This window comes from Parasteatoda tepidariorum, chromosome 10 (genome assembly GCF_982258835.1).
Source record: "Parasteatoda tepidariorum strain Cologne lab strain chromosome 10, Ptep-v5.0, whole genome shotgun sequence".
Lineage (NCBI taxonomy): Eukaryota > Metazoa > Arthropoda > Arachnida > Araneae > Theridiidae > Parasteatoda > Parasteatoda tepidariorum.
This window is the reverse complement of record NC_141764.1, coordinates 84,996,127-85,014,176: the sequence shown is the minus strand read 5'-3', so window position 1 is coordinate 85,014,176 and position 18,050 is coordinate 84,996,127. Positions and strand designations below refer to the sequence as shown.

The 18,050-nt window shown below is 31.1% G+C and overlaps 2 protein-coding genes across 2 annotated transcripts; both read right to left on the bottom strand.

The window, feature by feature from the left end:
• Positions 1-3,144: 3,144 nt before the first annotated feature.
• On the bottom strand, positions 3,145-6,077 carry LOC107443412 (uncharacterized). Its single transcript, XM_087153013.1, has 3 exons — positions 5,872-6,077; positions 5,004-5,101; positions 3,145-3,581 (listed from the first exon to the last, which is right to left on the bottom strand). The coding sequence occupies exons 1-3, from the start codon at positions 6,030-6,032 to the stop codon at positions 3,436-3,438; spliced, it is 405 nt and encodes a 134-aa protein (XP_087009139.1). The 5' UTR covers positions 6,033-6,077; the 3' UTR covers positions 3,145-3,435.
• Positions 6,078-6,692: 615 nt separating this feature from the next.
• Positions 6,693-13,332, bottom strand: LOC122269402 (putative sodium-dependent multivitamin transporter). The gene is made up of 4 exons (XM_087152870.1): positions 13,276-13,332; positions 12,012-12,219; positions 8,793-8,947; positions 6,693-6,818 (listed from the first exon to the last, which is right to left on the bottom strand). Exons 1-4 carry the CDS (start codon positions 13,330-13,332, stop codon positions 6,693-6,695), a joined length of 546 nt encoding a protein of 181 aa, XP_087008996.1.
• Between the last annotated feature and the right edge of the window lie 4,718 nt (positions 13,333-18,050).

Here is an 18,050-nt window from a genome sequence, read left to right as displayed (position 1 = left end):
CCTCCGTGACTTTGGTTCACTGGTGCTCACTGGGTGACGATAAATGAGCAACACTTGCGGCATCTTCTAAGGCGAAGTACGGAAGTTCATTGATTTTATTTTAAAAAAATTCTATAGTAAATAAGGTTTTTAATCCGGTAAAATTGATTTCATTGTAGCCTCAGGAGCATGAAAATACACTAATGGAAAAAAATCCCAACACTAAAAAAAATAGTTGCATAGTAATGAAATTTCTACAATACGTTAGTCTGAGTAACATATTTAATTGATTAAAGTTTTGAGATCATAGGTTAATGCAATTAATGGCAAAACCAATTCAGTTGCGAAATGTTGGTACATTAATAACCGATGCAACCAACAGAATTTTGAATGCAAGCATGCAAACGGTTATGCATTGTTTCATACAGATGCCGTATATCATTTCGTTGTTTGTTGTATTTGGTCAGTCAATAGGAGGACAGTTAATTCTGGTTGCGTATGTTGCTGAAAAGGCCTTCTAATGATGTCCCATGCGTGCTAAATTGGTGAAAGATCTCGTGATATAGCTGGCCGGCAACATATCGACATTCTGTGGAACATGTTGGATTACAACAGCAGCATGAGGGCGAGCGTTATCCTGTTGGAAAATATCCCCTTGATGGCTGCTCATCGATGGCAGCACAACATGCTCAATCACCAGGTTAGTATCACCAAAACAAATTTGCAGTCAAGGTACGTGAAGTAAGGAATAACCACATAGTTATCTTGCTGTCATATGAAATTGCTCTCCAGATCATAACTCCAGGTGTAAGTCCAGTGTGTCTAGGTCGGAATGCTGTGTGTGTTGGCAGGACTGCAACTTTTTTGTATCATACAATTGTTTGAAATTTAGTGCTTAACTCTGGCTGTGCACAATCTATACTTATATATATTTTCCTTATATTGCACCATAAACCCAGGTACGCTCTATCTATTGACAACACTATTATTATTCTTTTTGATAGGTTGTCTTTAGTAATAATTTTAGTAGCATTGAAAAATTTGTTATGCCTTAAGATTTTTTTTTTAAAATTCATTTCGTTAAGTAGTCTTAAGTGATAGTTCAGGTAATGTTGAATAATTAGTTGTACGTTAAGTAATTATTTAGAATAATTTTGTATTTTTTACAACAATAAAAACTCTGTAGTTACTGAGCAACGACGGAAAAATACTCAGTTTTCAATTATTCTTTTAAAAGAGGATGTAGAAATTTTAAACATAAATGGGGCTATGGTGTTGCGTACTCTCCTACTTATTTTTGGTGACGGTTTTTTGGAGCCTCCCTTTATACTATACTCAAGTTATGGTTCAAGAAGTAAAATAAGTAACGGAGAAATGGGAGGAGTTTTCTATCCTCTCTCACGACAGAGATGGAAATAATTTGAATACTTCTATTGCTTACTATGCTGAAATATCCCGAACTTATATTTAGGGTAGTTTGTGGGATTTAATGGCTGCCTGACAGATTTTAAATGTTAAAAATGCAATACATAAAGAATTTTGTCAATATCGAAGTTATAATTGCTAAAATTAATTATCACAGTTAAACAATTAAAATTGAAATCAGCGTACTTCTGCGCAGACTAATGCGTGGGTAGCTGCTAGACAGCGATGAGCAGTTAGTTTATAAGCGGTTTAAAATTAAATGAAGTGCTATGATTGGAAGAGAGATTAAAAATTTAGAATATTCAAATGCAGTTGTGCTGTGCATTTGGATTGGTTAACATTAAAGTTTGTATGTTGTAAAAGATACTGTTTGTATGTTGTAAAGTTCGTATGTTTTGAAACGTGACTAAGTTTATTGCCAAAGACGAGTAGCATAAAATAATATAACAATGGTCCAATTAATTCATAAGTCATTCCATGGTTAATTTTAAACAATTCAAAATGCATTCTTCAGTCCAACTTTCTTGTTCTGTGGTGATTAATTGGATAAAATTAAAGAATAACTATTTTTTGTACTATAATCAGAATTAAAAATTTGGGGAAAAATCATGTATTGACTGTTTTCATCTAATACGGTTAACTAACCATTCTTTTTTAACCAAATCAATAAGGCCAGCAGTTGAGGAGAATCGAGGGCACCTTCTTCGAAAGCTGGTAGCTAAGTCATAAGATAAGTATTAAACCTTATTAAGTTTCCTAGCTTCTTGCAGCTATCCTGGGAAAATACTTTACTCGAAAGGGTTGATTTCTCAATCTCATGACCGACTGGACGGGGATTCGTATTCCAGCGTTAACGCTACAATATTTCCACTAGTCCTTCAACACATAGTACTTTGCAGTGCTTTTCACTTCTGAATTGGTGACCCTGGTCTATTGGAATATGAAACTCTGATTTACGGAAAAGAGGCTGCAATACAGATTTGTTTCACAAGTAAAATCTAGTATATCCAATCACAATTTTCAAAGCTAATAAAGCCATATTCCACGTTTTATTTGACAAAACTCAACCCCTACCTAACTCCAATAAATATCACATAACGATAAGCCTAGAATGCCTAACGAAAGCTTAATGTCCAGTAAAATTTCATTTTTACTGTTTAGAAACCAATCTAGTTATAAACAGTTCAAAGCTGTATAATTTTCTTGAACATAATAAATAATCAAAACAAGCAAGCAACAACAATACTACCAAATGCAATATGCCTAAATATATATCTTAATCTTTATAATGATGATATAAGATAATGTTGGTGGGGAGATAGAAAAATTCGCTTTATATTAGGGAGATTAGAAATTAATGTCGTTTCGGTGCATTTTATATTTGTTATCAAGATTTTATTTTTAATCAATAATGTATTTACCCTCGTTAGTAACAACTTTTCAATGCCAGATCGAAAATGAGAAAAAATGGATCGAAAAAAATGAATTGGTTTTTAAGACTAACGATTATTTAAGGCACCGAAACGACATTACATTCCGGTCCCCCTAATATTGAAAACACACAAATAAAAGTAAATTTCCTAGAGAATTTCGCATTAAAAATAAATTTATTAGTAATCAGCATGTTTAATTGTACAATTACTATGTTTATTCTGTAATATATATGAATTTACTACATAATTTTGGAGTTTACGAACAAAAATATTTATTTGGAAATAATTAATAATTAGAATAAAAAGAAATTATTCTCCAATATAGGAACTTTCCAAATGGCATAAGATTGGAGAACAATATCTCACTTAAATAATTTCCGTTAATCGCAGTTCCGTTAATTAATGCTTTAATTCACACAATTGATATAAAGGTTTGTGCAATCGATTTCAAAAAGATATTTGTCTGATACGTTTTCGAGTGGAAAAATGGTTTTCAAAAATTTCTATTGGATATACTCAGCAGAAGAATTCAGCGTTTCATCATTTTCAACAGCATTGGGAAATAAACTATTTTGAAAATTAAATTTTATCGTTATTATTATTTACTATAATTTAATTTCAATATTTGTATTTCTTCCTTTTTATTCTGTACATCTAGGTTCAACGTTGCATTCTGTTTCAACCAAAGTTTTGTAACTGGACTTAGGCAAATGGAATTTTCTGGAATAACGTTTTTTCTCCACCCTGCAAAAATAAAAATTGGAATTACTATATTGATTTATTTTAAAATGACGATTTAAAAAGAATCAATGAATATGGCAAAAAGGAAGTTAAGTTTATAAACTACTATAAGAAATTAATTAACAATCACAACATTATCCCTACATCTTTAAGAAAAAAATTAGTCATGTAATGAATTTAAAATCTGCTACTTGAGGTCTTTTTACTTTAAGCGAATTAATTTTTAAAAAAATAAAATTAAGAGTTTAACGAATAATTTGTAATAAATATATCTAAAAAAATTAAGAACCATTATTTTTTCTTTTAAACTTGTCTTTTTAGCCTTAATTAGTCTTAAGACAAATTTTGTGAAAGAATATTTAACAAGACTGCAGTTATCCCGGATTTACTATGAACAAATTTTCTAAAGGCTGAACTAAAATTTTATATCAATGAGATAGTCCTTATAATCCTTTTTAAAACTTATTCACCCATCTATTATCATATTTTTACTGCGTTTTTAATAATTATCTTTCGCGTTAGAGGCGATGAAAATTCACTACCGAAATTCAAGTCACTTTCCAACGAGCTACAGCACTTAAATCTCCAATGGAATTCTGCGCTTGAAGACATTTTAACCGTTTCTTAATTGCTTCAAGTCAAATTTATTTCTATACCATCGCAAATTAAATATTATTGTCATTTGACATTTTAACTTTTTAATAGAATGACATAAGATTTTAGAATGTTTAAAGTTTAACAGGAGTAGAATGCTGGGAGGCTGACCAATCAAAATTCCAACCGGTGTTTCAGTAGCTAGAGCGTCCAACTGGAGAACTGTATCGAATAATGTCACAAGCTAACAATATTTTCTAAATGGAGTAAGCAAAATCTATCACCCGTTGACCAACTTTATTGAATATTCGGTAAAAACAAAACTATAGAATAATAAAATAAAAATTAAAACAAAAATTTTAAAAACTTCACTTTTTAATCAATCTAAAAAGGAGATAATAGTTTTAGCTCGATCAGATAAAATTTAATAAACGCAGGGTGGACACCGTAAAATATTCCGGATCAAATTACGTTAAAAATTACAGGCCCATAATTTTTTACAATAACAAAAATAATTAGAGCAGTTAATTAGAATAATTATTAGAGTAGTTAATTAGATTTAATTAAAGTATTTACGTTATTCAGTTAGGGACTCTACGGTAACGATTATTGTAAAAATCGCGTTATATCAGATTTTTAGTTCCGTAACACAGTCTGGTAAAAATGGATTGTATTGTAGAAAGTATCGGTACCCTTAGTACCGGTACTCTTAGAGCAAGGGAAATTCTGTTATTTCATACTTTTGCATGAAAAAAGTAACTATTGAAGTATTTCCCTTTTTTTCTTATTATTACACTTTCAAAAATAATAGTTTTGAAATTGCATAAATACCTGTTGCAATAACAGCTAAGAAAACAAGGACCAAAGTAAGTATACATCCGATGGTGCTATACCACACAAACGAAATTTTATATAGCACAAAAATTTCCCTGAAAAAAAAAGTTTATTACTTAAAAATATGGTTTGTTAAGAAAACTATTAAAAAGAGACGGAGAAAATGATATTTTTTTTTATTTTTCAGTTCGTGAATCTTCTATCGTTAGGGGAAACACTTTGGCACCATTGTTGTTTAAACTGTCAAGAAATTTTGTCATAAATGAATTCCCAAAGCTCTCAATTACACGAGTTTATTCTTTATCTGCTTGAATTTGTCTGAGAGATACCAATCTAATAAAAATAATTGAGGGTACACAGTGAGGTACATCTACTAATAATCGCTAAGCCTCATGTGTTAGAATCTCCTAGCCGTCGGGCTGACAGTAGGAAGTTTTCGTGGTTTTCTCTTCTATGTAACGAAAATTGTGTGTTAGTTCAATCGAAAAAATCACGACGAAGGCTATTCTGGTCGGCAGTTCAACGCCGATTAAAAATATTCCCTAAGACTTTCTCCCTAGACTATGTTCATATTTTCAGTAAAAATTATGGTCTCATAATGTTTGAATAGTCAGTTTTAAAAAAAAGCATTCATCTGTATAATGTATTATTTATGTCTTTTTTCATAACTAAAACATACCCAGGTGAATTAAAGGGTTATTAGCTCCTGGAATGATTGTCTCTTAAATATTATTTGTAATGGTGATGAAACAATCTGAATTCGCATGCTTACTACGACTTGTAAAAACTGAAAAAAAATTCAAATTACGTATGAACATCAGAAGACCAAAAGAAAAAAAAGCAAAGTCCCGGTATATTTACTTACTTATTAGTTGTTTGAGTAGGAATATGAGAATTCTTGGTTGAAAGTATTGAAGAAAAATTAAAAAGACTTGTGGCATTCAGGGGATCACAGTCATCAGTGCTAAGTGGCAACGTAGGGTGAGTATATTCGGAGAATAATGTCCCAAAAGACAGACAAGACATCAAGCTGTATCCCACAATCAGAGCAAAAGAAACACACTAAGCGAAGTAAATTAATTTTGTTTCATAAGCTAGATAAGAGCCAATACATCAATAAATTATCAATGAATATTATTACAAGCAAGCTAACATAAAATTACCAAAATAAAATAGAAATTGCGACTCAGAACTGATGATGGCAGTCATCAGTGCTGAGTGGCAACGCAGGCTGATTGTATTCGGAGAATAAAGTGGCAAAAGACAGATAAGACATCAAGCTGTATCCCACAATCAGAGCAAAAGAAACACACTAAGTGAAGAAAATTAATTTTGCTTCATAAATTAGGTAAAAGCCTATACATTAATAAATTATCAATGAATATTACTACAAGCAAGCTCACATAAAATTACCAAAATAAAATAGAAATTGCGACTCAGAACTGATGATAGCAGTCGTCAGTGCTGAGTGGCAACGTAGGGTGAGTATATTCGGAGAATAATGTCCCAAAAGACAGACAAGACATCAAGCTGTATCCCACAATCAGAGCAAGAGAAACTCACTAAGCGAAGTAAATTAATTTTGTTTCATAATCTAGATAAAAGCCAATACATTAATAAATTATCAATGAATATTATTACAAGCAAGCTAACATAAAATTACCAAAATAAAATAGAAATTGCGACTCAGAACTGATGATGGCAGTCATCAGTGCTGAGTGGCGACGTAGGCTGATTGTATTCGGAGAATAAAGTGGCAAAAGACAGATAAGACATCAAGCTGTATCCCACAGTCAGAGCAGGTGAAACACACTAAGTGTAATAAATTAATTTTGTTTCATAAGCTAAAGATAAAAGCCAATACATTAATAAACCACCAAAGTATATTATTATAACCAAGTTCACATAAAGTTGCTAAAATAAAATAGACAATGAATTCATAAAATTCCTTTGCTATTGACGCAACCAATAGGGAATACTCCCAGCGAACATTGAGGTAATTGCTATCTTCACTTGTTGGAGGATACGGATTTCTTCAAAAGCATTTAGACATAACGAGCAAAATCGTGGAGCACTCTGGGAACAAAAATACCGTATGTCCGTGAAAAGATTAGACAGATAGTGTTCTGACATGATGCATGAAATGTAGTTTAACAAATTTTCTTGCTAGCAACGCTATCTGGTGATGAATTCAGTTACTTATTTCGTAACTAAATTTATATTTTGGGGGAAAAAGAAATGGTTTTCTAAGCAGAATGTGAGACACGCATTTCTATATCGTTTCCATTCTCGTTAAATTTAACAAGAAGTGGAGATTTTGGACACTCCCAGGTAGAATTATAACAAAAATAATGTGGATTATCACATTTTCGTCCAAAATTACTATTCTTTTGAAGGGCTTGATTTTAATTGCTTTTTAAGATTATTTTGGAAAAGCGTGAATCCTTAAAAAAATGTAGCACACATGAAAATAAAATGTTACTTATAAAACGTTACTTACATGAATACTATTAAATGCACATCACATTTTCATAAATGTTTACATCATTAAAAATTAATAGTGCAACATGATAGTATATAAACTTCATTTGTTTAAAAACAATTATGACGGTGGTAAAAGACAACATGTTTTGTGAGTTCAAAAATAGATGCCCATTCTCAAGACTTGCTAGACATGTATGATTTATTTTAGCAAATATTAATTAAATAATGTATTAATTAATATAATTAATTGGCACTTTTGAGCGTTCATAAGATATCCACTTTTACCACCTTCTTTCCTTTTTTTTAAGCAAATGAAGTTTATATTTAATCTTTTATATCTTTCCACTTCAGTTTCTTGTGATTACTATTCATTTAATGGTTCGCCGTATTAGCTCAATTTTTCTTATTCACTATTAGAATTTTTATTCTAAACTTATGATTAAATAACCGACAGCAGTCTGTCCATCTAATTTACCTGAAGTTTACGGTAAAGGGAATTTTTTACTTTTATGGTTTTGAAACCATTTATAGTTACTATGGTTAAGAAACCATAAAACTATACGATTTTGTTACCGTTTACAACTAGCATGGTTTCAAAACCGTAAAAAATGAATCTGTCTGGACATTGGATATAGTTTAACAGCTTTATGGTGCTGCCATCCATGCGTGAATGGGAGTATCGTATTTTAATAGTCTAGAGTCACAAATTGAAAAGCACAGGCAGCTGGAAACTCTATATTGTATAGTGTCAAACCTGGAGCTCAAATCTTCGTTATGTTGATCGCGAATTTGACAAATAAGCCCGTTTTGCTATAATATATATCCATCCGCAAGAATTTAAGTGGCTTCAACAGGTGGGCCTAGTTGGTGCAATAAAATTCTGGTTGTTTAACCGTATTAGGTAAAAGCAGTCAATTAACAGTTATTCTCACAGTTAACAGTTTAAATTCCATCTTATTTATGGTTATTTGACTGTTTAGTTTGAATATGATAAAATTACAATTGAACAAATTGTCATTTAAAAATTTTTTTGAGAAATTTCTAACAATGTAGAAACTAGTTACACTATTTAATACAGAATTTTTTTTTTTTTAAAAAACAGAATAATTTATTAACATTTCTTAAATATTCCCTTCTTCAAATAGAAAAAAATGAAGGAATTTAAGTTTACAGGCCTTTAATTTTTATACTTAAAATAATCGTGGAAAGTTAATATTTGTGCTTCATATTAACGAAATTAATTTAACGTGAAAGTTTTATTATTAGATCAAATTAATACATTTAATAATTATTTAACTGTACCTTATCTGAAGCCTTCGTTGTTAATACCCCAACTGCAAAAATAGCCAGCATAGGTCCTTCCAACGAGCTTACCATAACGTTCATCAACTGCAAAAGACTCCTAACTTCCATAAAATAAAAGCTAAGAGCTACGCATAATCCTCCATAAACTAAAGCTTAAAAAAGAATGAATAAATGAAAATTTAAAAAGAACAAGGAATAAACCAAAGTGTCATAAATCAAGACAATTTGGAATGAAGTTAAAAATCAAATTAATATAGCAAAGGAGAAAACTATAAAGATAATGCCTATTACAATCATTTATATTACATATAAGCCGAAAAATTTATAATCTATAGTTTCTTTAAGGAATTTTAATTGTCAAAGTTTTCATTTGAGCTTAAACACATCGTCTTAAAGTTTTATTTTTACATTTTGGACTTTAACTAATCAGCTTCAGTAATAAAATAAATAAATAAATTCGTACATAATAAGTACGCGTCTTCAAAATTTCCATAGATGGATTACCTTTTAGGTATGATCCCAAAATTGTCGCCACATTCTGGCAACTATTACATGGTTGGTATGGTAAATAATACGATGGACATCGCCCATGCGATGAAAAACAGTTCGTGCAATGCTAAGGCGTGTGCGTATTAAATTATGAAGTTGATCTTGGGAGAGATTGCTCCAAGCAATAAGTAATGCTTACTGAAGTTCCGTTACATAAGTAGGAGGTAGTTGAGCTGCAATTCGTCCGTCAAATATGTCCTACACATGCTCTATCCGATTCATGTTGGGTGAGAATCCTAGCCCTTCCATGCGATGTTTGCTAGTGAGGACGGAGACTGTCATCCATAAATATAAATTAGGAGCCCCTGAAAAACAAACATGTGGTTCCAGAATGAAGTAGCGATAAATTTGGCCTGTCGTAGTTTCGATTTTAACATGCATTTTCGGACAACATTACACAAACCCATTGCAATGGTGTTCACGTTGCTTGTTCTCTACAACAGGCTAATCGCCTGCGACGGTGACTTGCCGTGAGTTTAGCACATCGAACTGGTCAGCGAGCATATAAATTAATCTTTCCCAAACGTCTCTACTCGTTTTGCTTAGAAACTGTTGCTCCCGTGACTGCAGATAGCTGATGAGATAGCTCGGATACTGTGGTACGTCGACTTCTTTATAGTTGCTGCCTAACGCTGGTCTTCATTTGGCGTTGTAACTCGGGAATGACTTGTACTCTAACGTATACTGCCATTTCACCAGTGACTGCAGATAGCTGATGAAATAGGTCGGATACTGTGGTACGTCTACTTCCTTATAGTTACTGCCTAATGCTGGTCTTCATATGGCGTTGTAACTCGGGAATGACTTGTACTGTAACGTATACTGCCATTTCACCCGCGACTGCAGATAGCTGATGAGATAGGTCGGATACTGTGGTACGTCTACTTCTTTATAGTTACTGCTTAATGCTGGTCTTCATATGGCGTTGTAACTCGGGAATGACTTGTACTGTAACGTATACTGTCATTTCAATAATCTTGAAATCATTGCCAAAGCCTAGAAATGACACTTTGAGAAAGTCCAAGCACCTTGGATACTTTCATATGAGTACGCCCATGTTCCTGGAGATCGATAATTCTACCATATAAAATCTTATTCACATGAGTCCTCTCTTTCATCACTGAGTGGGGCGCTAACTGAACTCTCTCTCTCTCTCTCTCTCTCTCTCTCTGTATATATATATATATATATATATATATATATATATATATATATATATATATAATTCGCTATAACTCGAAGTACGATAACTCGAATATTACTATGACTCGATTTTTTTATGAGGTCCCGACCCTTTTATCTTCAATTTCATGTTAATTATTCGCGATTACTCGAATTTTACTCCCTTTAACTCGATTTTTTTTGGATCTTCTGAAGCAAGAAAAAAAACCTAGGAGTTGATATCTTGTCCCTTCCATTGCAACACACACACAATGTCTTTCGCACTCTTCATGGAGAAGCTAAAGCTGTCCCTCTTGAAGTATGTGGACAGTGGTTAAATGAAACGTTAACAAATTTACTTCAAGGATACAGTTAAAATGATGTTTTCAATACTGATGAAATGGGTTTATTTTTTAAATGTCTTCCAAATAAGACTATGATGTTTAAGGATGAAAACTGCTCAGGGGGTAAAATGAGCAAGGAACGTTTGACTGTCCTAGTTGGAGGAAATGCGTCTAGGACAGAGAAATTGCCCTTACTTGCTATCGGAAAATGCCGAAATCCCCGATGTATCAAGAATGTAAAAACGTATCCTTTGCATTACAAGTCTAACAAAAAGTTTTGAATGACATCAGTATTATTTGAAGACTATGTAAGAAAATTGGTTCGGAAATTCTTCGCTGGGAAAAGAAAACTGATACTCTTTATGGATAAATGCACAGCGCATAGTGATCTACCTAATTTGAAAGCAGTAAACTTGCAGTTTCTCCTGCCAAACACAACAGCAAAGTTGCAGCCGATGGACCAGGGTATCATAAAGTGCTTCAAACAGTCTTATCGCAACTGGCTTGTCAGAAAAATGATCTTAAATATTGTAAGCAATTAGAAGATTTGTAATTATTAAGCATTAATTAAATAATCCGACAATATTTTGAAAGTCCAAAACCGAAACTAACGGTAAGTCGAACTTCCGATGTATCGAAGTTTTTCGTCAGTCCTATCAGATTCGAGTTATCACGAATTCACTGTATATATATTATGAATATATTTTTTTATTAATTTATTTATCTTTTACCTTAAATCAACGAAACACATTATGTTTCATAAGGATTACCATTTTGGCTAGCAGATAATATTTCATAGTTAAATTTCGTGTCTCTCCATTCCTTATTTTTCAGCATATTTCATTCTTTTTCTAGCCCTGAATTAAGACATCTGCTGTACGTATTAGCTAAAATCTAAAATTACATCTGAACTTACTAATTTTAAAATGGTTAAATGTCTTTTAAACTACGAATGGCTTTGAATGACTATGTTGAAAATATGCAAAACTTATCTCAAACTTTAATAATTTTGATTAGAGCACCAAACTAGTACTCATATGGCATTGTGATTTAACTAGAATAGTTGCGTACTCTTAAACTAAGCAGTATTGAAAACAAAAAAAAACCCAAAAGGGCAAGGGGATTTTATTTAACTGAAATTCTTATTTTTCTAGCAACTTACATAATATTTTGGCGCACCACACTACTTGTATTTCTGACATATTGCCTCTTCTATAAAGTGGCTTTATAATATCTATTACAGTCACACTGGCGATCGAGTTCAGGCACGAAGATATAGTACTGAGCGCTGCACTGAAAAGACCAGCAATACACAGTCCTGTCATACCAGGGATCCAACTAAATGTATTCACAATATAAGCTGGCACAATCTGAAATAAGTAAAAAAATGTAATTAGCTTTTACTTAAATTGCTATGAAATCAACCAAGTAAAAAATGATAAAATAAAAAACTGGTTATTTAATATAATATTAAATATTAATTACTGGAAAGATTATTGAATTGGAATAACTGAAATGTAAGCGATGTACATTTTTCAAGCATTTTTGAATTATGTGAATTGTTTAAAAAAAAATCCACAACTCATCAAATTAAATCAAATCAAATAATACTGTCAATACTCTGTTCATAAGTGCATAAGAAATAAAATACTGTTCAAAAACAATTGCCTTTATGCTCTTCTGTGTTATCCATTAACAATAACTTTCCAATATAAATTATTTCATTAAAGAGGTAAAACAGGAAAAGGAGTAAATGGGGACTGGTACAAGTTAAATCTGTAGGCTCACAAAGTCATCCATGTCCCCATAACAAATTATGCCACTGGGGGAACTGAATTAGAGATTAATTGTTCTCTGGTTGAGGTCAAAATTACGATCTGTGGATGAATTAATGGATGTATAAATGGGTACGGTGTATAAACGGGTGTGACGTGGGGATGTGGCAGAAGTGAAATTCTTGTTCATAGATGGCACTATTGGAAAACAAGAAAATATCGCAACCTTGCTTTAAGGGCCTATGATAACAGCAACAGAAAAATAACCTGAAGAAAAAAACCGTAATACATTTTAAGTATTTGAAATATTATAATAACATTTCTACAGGTGGAATTTTTACATAAAACTATTCTTTAGTACTATTTTCTGATATGCACCACAGTTTCGGGAAATTTAAATTAAATAACATAGCAAAACTCAGAAACATCTTCTTTTCTATTAGGAAATTGTAATTATTTCACCATAGAACAATTAGAAATTGTGGCTTATTCATGTCATCACAACCACTTGAATTACATAGTAACATTTTTATGATATTCTTTTAATGTTAGACCAAAGTCTTCGTCATGTGTATGTAACTTACTTTTTTTTAGTTTGATCAGTGTTTGTTTAGTGTAATTTTTTTCTTCAAAATACTTCTAATAACTTACCGATAATAACCGCTTTAACTTCGATACCATGCTAAGTTGAAGCATTCTTATTGCCATACTTACATTTCTTTGCGTGAATATATAGTCTAACTTAGCGAAAAATAAATTAAATTTTATACCTTTTGAAGTTTTTAGAATATTATGTTTCAATATTCAGTCGAATATTTTGAGTGTCTTTTTTGGGCTCAATATTTATCAAATTTTAAATATATAAAACTCAGTACTAAAACGCGTTTAATCCTTTTTTTGTTCAAATTACTCCTGTTAACATAATTTTTCGTGTTAAATAATAAACATGCGTACATAATTTTTTTAAACTTCTGTGAAATTTAAATATGGCTGCTAAGGACGTAATGCAACGTGTTGGGTTTATAATGGTCCCAGCTTTTAATTAAAAAAAATAAATGTCTAAATATTAACAAAAATTACAATGCTTAGTAATGATACCAAGAGTTATCGTAATAAAAAATATTTAAGCAGGATGATGTCTCAATATATTAGTTAAATATAAAATCTGAGTTAAATATATTTTAGAAAAAAGGATTCCTTTGATTTTATTTGCAGTATGGTGCACATAGAATAAAAGCTATTTCAAATTAATTATTAACTTTCCGCAAATTAAAAAATATATATTGTGCACAGTAAACTTAATATTTTTCATAAGTAATATACGATTGAACACAGCGAATTGAACATTGTTAGAATTTTCATGCTAAAACTATGGTAAAATAGCCGGCAGCAGTCTATCCATACAATTAACCATAACGTTTGAGGTAAATAATTTTTTTTTACCGTTTTTAAACCTGTCTCAACTGCTATAGTTAAAAAATCATGAATACAAAACTATACGATTTTTTTAACCATTTACAACAGGGGTGTCAAACTCAAAAGCTAACTTGGGCAAAATAAACAATGCTTAACTTTAGGTGGGCCGCAAAAAAAAACAATCAATGTTCATAGAAACAATTATTTTATTTTGAATAATACATTGTAATAAACATATATAAAGTTTAATTATTGTTTGATACTTGACATCTATTCTCTGCTACTATCTTTCCTATTTCGGGAGAAATTTTATTGGCCGTGAGTACTTTCAAAATTGACCCAACGTGAGCGTTATTAATACGGTTTCGAACAGGAGATTTATTTCATTCATTCATAACAGAAAATAATTGCTCGCACTGAATAAGTACTTCCAAACATGGAAATAATTTCATATGCGAATTTTCGAGTATTTTCAAACCTTGCCGATAAATATTTGTAAAATTCAGGCATACCCACTTCAATGAATTTTTCCATCAAACTTGAGTCGCATTGAATCTCAATCACTTTCATTTGCATATTACTGGGCACTGACTCTATATTTATTGAGAAAATCGACTAAAACAAACAAAATTTGTCTTCCAAAGAATTAAAATCTTTAAACCTTGTTTCAAATTCTGTTCTAAGATTTGAAATTTTTTCTGCGCATTTTTGATACGATGCAGTATCCCTGGAATGGCAGGTGCCGCAAGCCAATTACAATTTTACATTTTCGTGCGTACAATTTAAAATTATCCGTATAGTTTATAAATAAAGTATATTATAATTTTATATGAAATTTAACTGGATATTGGAGCTAGGCTTTTCATAAAGTAATGTGCATTGGACTTAGGTTGTGGTTCAGTTATGCTTTATCAAATGAACCGTGAAATATTGTTAGAATGAATATCATCTGGTTGTTTTACCTATCTTAAGAGATGGGAAATACGAGACTTTTGGGTCTTAATCTGCTTTATGGTGCTGCCATCTATGTGTGAATGAGTTTATCCGATCCTAGTTGTCCAGAATGACAAATTGGTGCGTGGAGGAAGCTGAAAACGCTTCATATGTCGAGGAGAATAGAGGAAATATTGCGGTGTCAACGCTAGCACTCAACCTCTCCCGTCCTGTCGGTCATGTGGTCTGCAGATAAGACCTCTCGGCTATAATATGTACACAACTGCAAAGAACCTAGTGGCTTTATCTATGGTTATACTCTGGATTTATCTACGTTATACAATCTAATCTATGGTTAGTGAACTGTTTTGTTTAAATATGGTAAAATAACAATAAAATAAATTGTTATTTAGCAATTTTTTCCTAGAAATTTCTGACTGACTATTATTAAAAAAAATTAATATCTAAGGTAACAATTACTGACGTGCTTAAAAAAACTAAAATATAACATTTTAGTAAAAAAAATTCGTTTAAATAAGAAGATAATAGAAAAGCAAAACAATATAGAATTTTTAAAATTGGATGATGCAAGAAAATATTATACCAATCAAATAAAAAATTAATATCATCTTCACGTAAAATTTATCTTTAATAATGTAGCAAATATTAATGTTAGTTTACTAGTTTGTAAAAGTGATTTAAACCCACATATTCCTATTTTTGTTGGATGCGGATATTATATAGATACTAGGAGGCTTCGCCCCCTGCTCGCTGGCGCTCACCAACCCCCGGAACTGCTTTCACAGTTCATTTCGGATTGCTTCGCAATCCAATGCTCGCTTTGCTCGCTCATTGGATACGTTCTTAAGGTCCAGTTTTTTTTATACTTTTTTGAATACTGAAGTTCCGAAAACTTTTCACTGTAGAAAATTCTAAACCTGTACATTTCAATATTAATTTGAAATTGCAAACAGTTCACATATTTTTTTTAAATCACACTATTCTGAATTTCAGTTGTTGAGAAAAGTAACTGTTGTAAGTTTTGTTTTAAAGTCTTTCCCACCAGAGGGCTAAAGCCATGTGTTGTAAAACAATAGGAAATAGTAGTCTGCCACTGAACGCAGGATGTAAAGCATCGGCTTTGATGAAGATAATTTTGTATTTTTAATTCTCTGAAGGGCGCCACCTTAATAATGTGGAACTTGTAAAATAAATGTATATATTTTTGATTGTTCATGAAGCTCATCATTTTGTGTTTTCATCAGTGTTCAGAAGCAGAACAACTATAAGTTTTTTATTTTATCAGAAAAAAAACAAAATGTATAAAAAAACTAAGAAAAGAGTAAGAAAATGAATATAGTCATAGAAAAAGTTAAAATTATAATATAGTATTTGTCAGTTAAAAATAAAACTTTTTGTTTAAGTCATTGCTAACAATTCAAATTTCTCCGAGGCAATTCTAAAGTATAAATTAAGGTAGTATTGTAAAGTTGAAACACAATATTTTTTAGTTTTGATGTCAACAATACAATTCAATTTTTCACAGAAACGATTATTTCCATTGTTAAGTTCAATGTCAACAATTCAAATTTTTCTGAGGCAACTCTTAACCTCTAAATATAATTTTTTTTATGTACACATTTCTAATTGTCAGTATTTTATTAGTTCCTCGCGAGCCGCTGCCCGGAAGTTGCCAAGACTTGGTGATTATTCTGCCTAAGATCACGATATGGAAATCTCCCTAATTTTTATGTTTCAATACATCTAGAATGCTCTTTTTCACTACTTGGTGTAAAGTCACCATTTTTTTATTTAGTTACACTTAAATTTATAATTGCAGCAAGATGTAATACACATAAGAATAAATAAAGTCATTTTAGCGATTCATTGTAGAGCAATAATCATTAATTAATACACACAATATTTCTTAAAATAAAATTAGTTTGTTAATTAATCATCCAAACAGCGCAAGTTGAATATTAATATGTAATGAAATAAGGCTTAACAAAAGCGAAGAGCATAGAAGTAAAATATTATTAAATTATTTTATACAATTGACAGATTTGTGTACAACTTCTTATGAGAACATAATTCTCATTATTATACATTTAAAAACATGAATTCCTCTGAATAATAATACTTCTATTTCTGTAGTATTTTCAGCAGCGTTCGAGCGAAATCATACTTTCACCTTCATGTAAACAAAATAATTCGATCCGTAGACAGTTGAAAAATTTACGCCAAGATTGGCGAGAATAATTCATGAATGTAGTGAGTTCGGTGTAAATTTATCATTTATTAAAGTTTATATTTAACTTAACCATTTAAAGTGTGTATGCTACAAATTTTACAATAAAGCAATTTTATTAAAATTTTGTAAAAGATTAATAGTCTCATAGATTTTTTACACCAATTTGAAAAAAAAAAATTTTTTCTTTAATGTAGTTTAGATAATCAATTTATAAAACTAAGAATTGGAAACAATAGCATTCTTTTGTAAATAACAAAATCAAAAAAAAATTTTTTTTTCTAAATTCGTTTGATGTTTGACTTGCTTTAAGTAGCTGGTTCAAAACATTTCTGAAGAAGAATTCTAATACAAACTCATTTGGAGGAAGTTTTTAAACTCTAAGTTATTAAGAACATACATTGATTATACAGTTGTACTAATTTATGTGTTAATAGTTAGAAATAAAAAAGATCAACTGCGTTGTTTCAGTGCTATTGCATAACTTAGACTCTAGGCTTCAAAGGATTTTTTGCATTTTAAAAGGAAATGTATGCTGTTAGTGTTAAAGAATAAATAGCTAGTAACATTCAATTTTGTTTTATAATTATTACTAGGAAATATCAGTAGGGGGCAATTAACATAGGACTTTGAAAAAGGAAGCAATAAATGAATAAAGAAACATATAAGTATGGTATATTTTTCAACCATTTGTTGTACCTTGCATGCCTATTTTAGTTGCGCTGAATATACTCTGACTCTATTTATAAACGCATCTTAGGATCTATAAAATGTTGAGTCCCACAGTGAACGGTTCCCACTAGACACGATTCTCAGTAGAACAGCGAAA

What these genes read in the sequence shown, in the direction of transcription:
- LOC107443412 (XM_087153013.1), bottom strand. Translation starts at nt 6,032, where the DNA reads ATGTCTTGTCTGTCTTTTGGGACATTATTCTCCGAATATACTCACCCT. An exon ending in CCTACTCAAACAACTAATAA is followed by an intron (nt 5,102 to 5,871) that starts GTAAGTAAATAT and finishes TTTTTTTTTCAG; the next exon opens with GGAAATTTTTGTGCTATATA. An exon ending in CTTAGCTGTTATTGCAACAG is followed by an intron (nt 3,582 to 5,003) that starts GTATTTATGCAA and finishes TTATTTTTGCAG; the next exon opens with GGTGGAGAAAAAACGTTATT.
- LOC122269402 (XM_087152870.1), bottom strand. Translation starts at nt 13,332, where the DNA reads ATGGCAATAAGAATGCTTCAACTTAGCATGGTATCGAAGTTAAAGCGG. An exon ending in GTGGTGCGCCAAAATATTAT is followed by an intron (nt 8,948 to 12,011) that starts GTAAGTTGCTAG and finishes TTCTTTTTTAAG; the next exon opens with CTTTAGTTTATGGAGGATTA. An exon ending in CAACGAAGGCTTCAGATAAG is followed by an intron (nt 6,819 to 8,792) that starts GTACAGTTAAAT and finishes TATTACACTTAG; the next exon opens with TGTGTTTCACCTGCTCTGAC.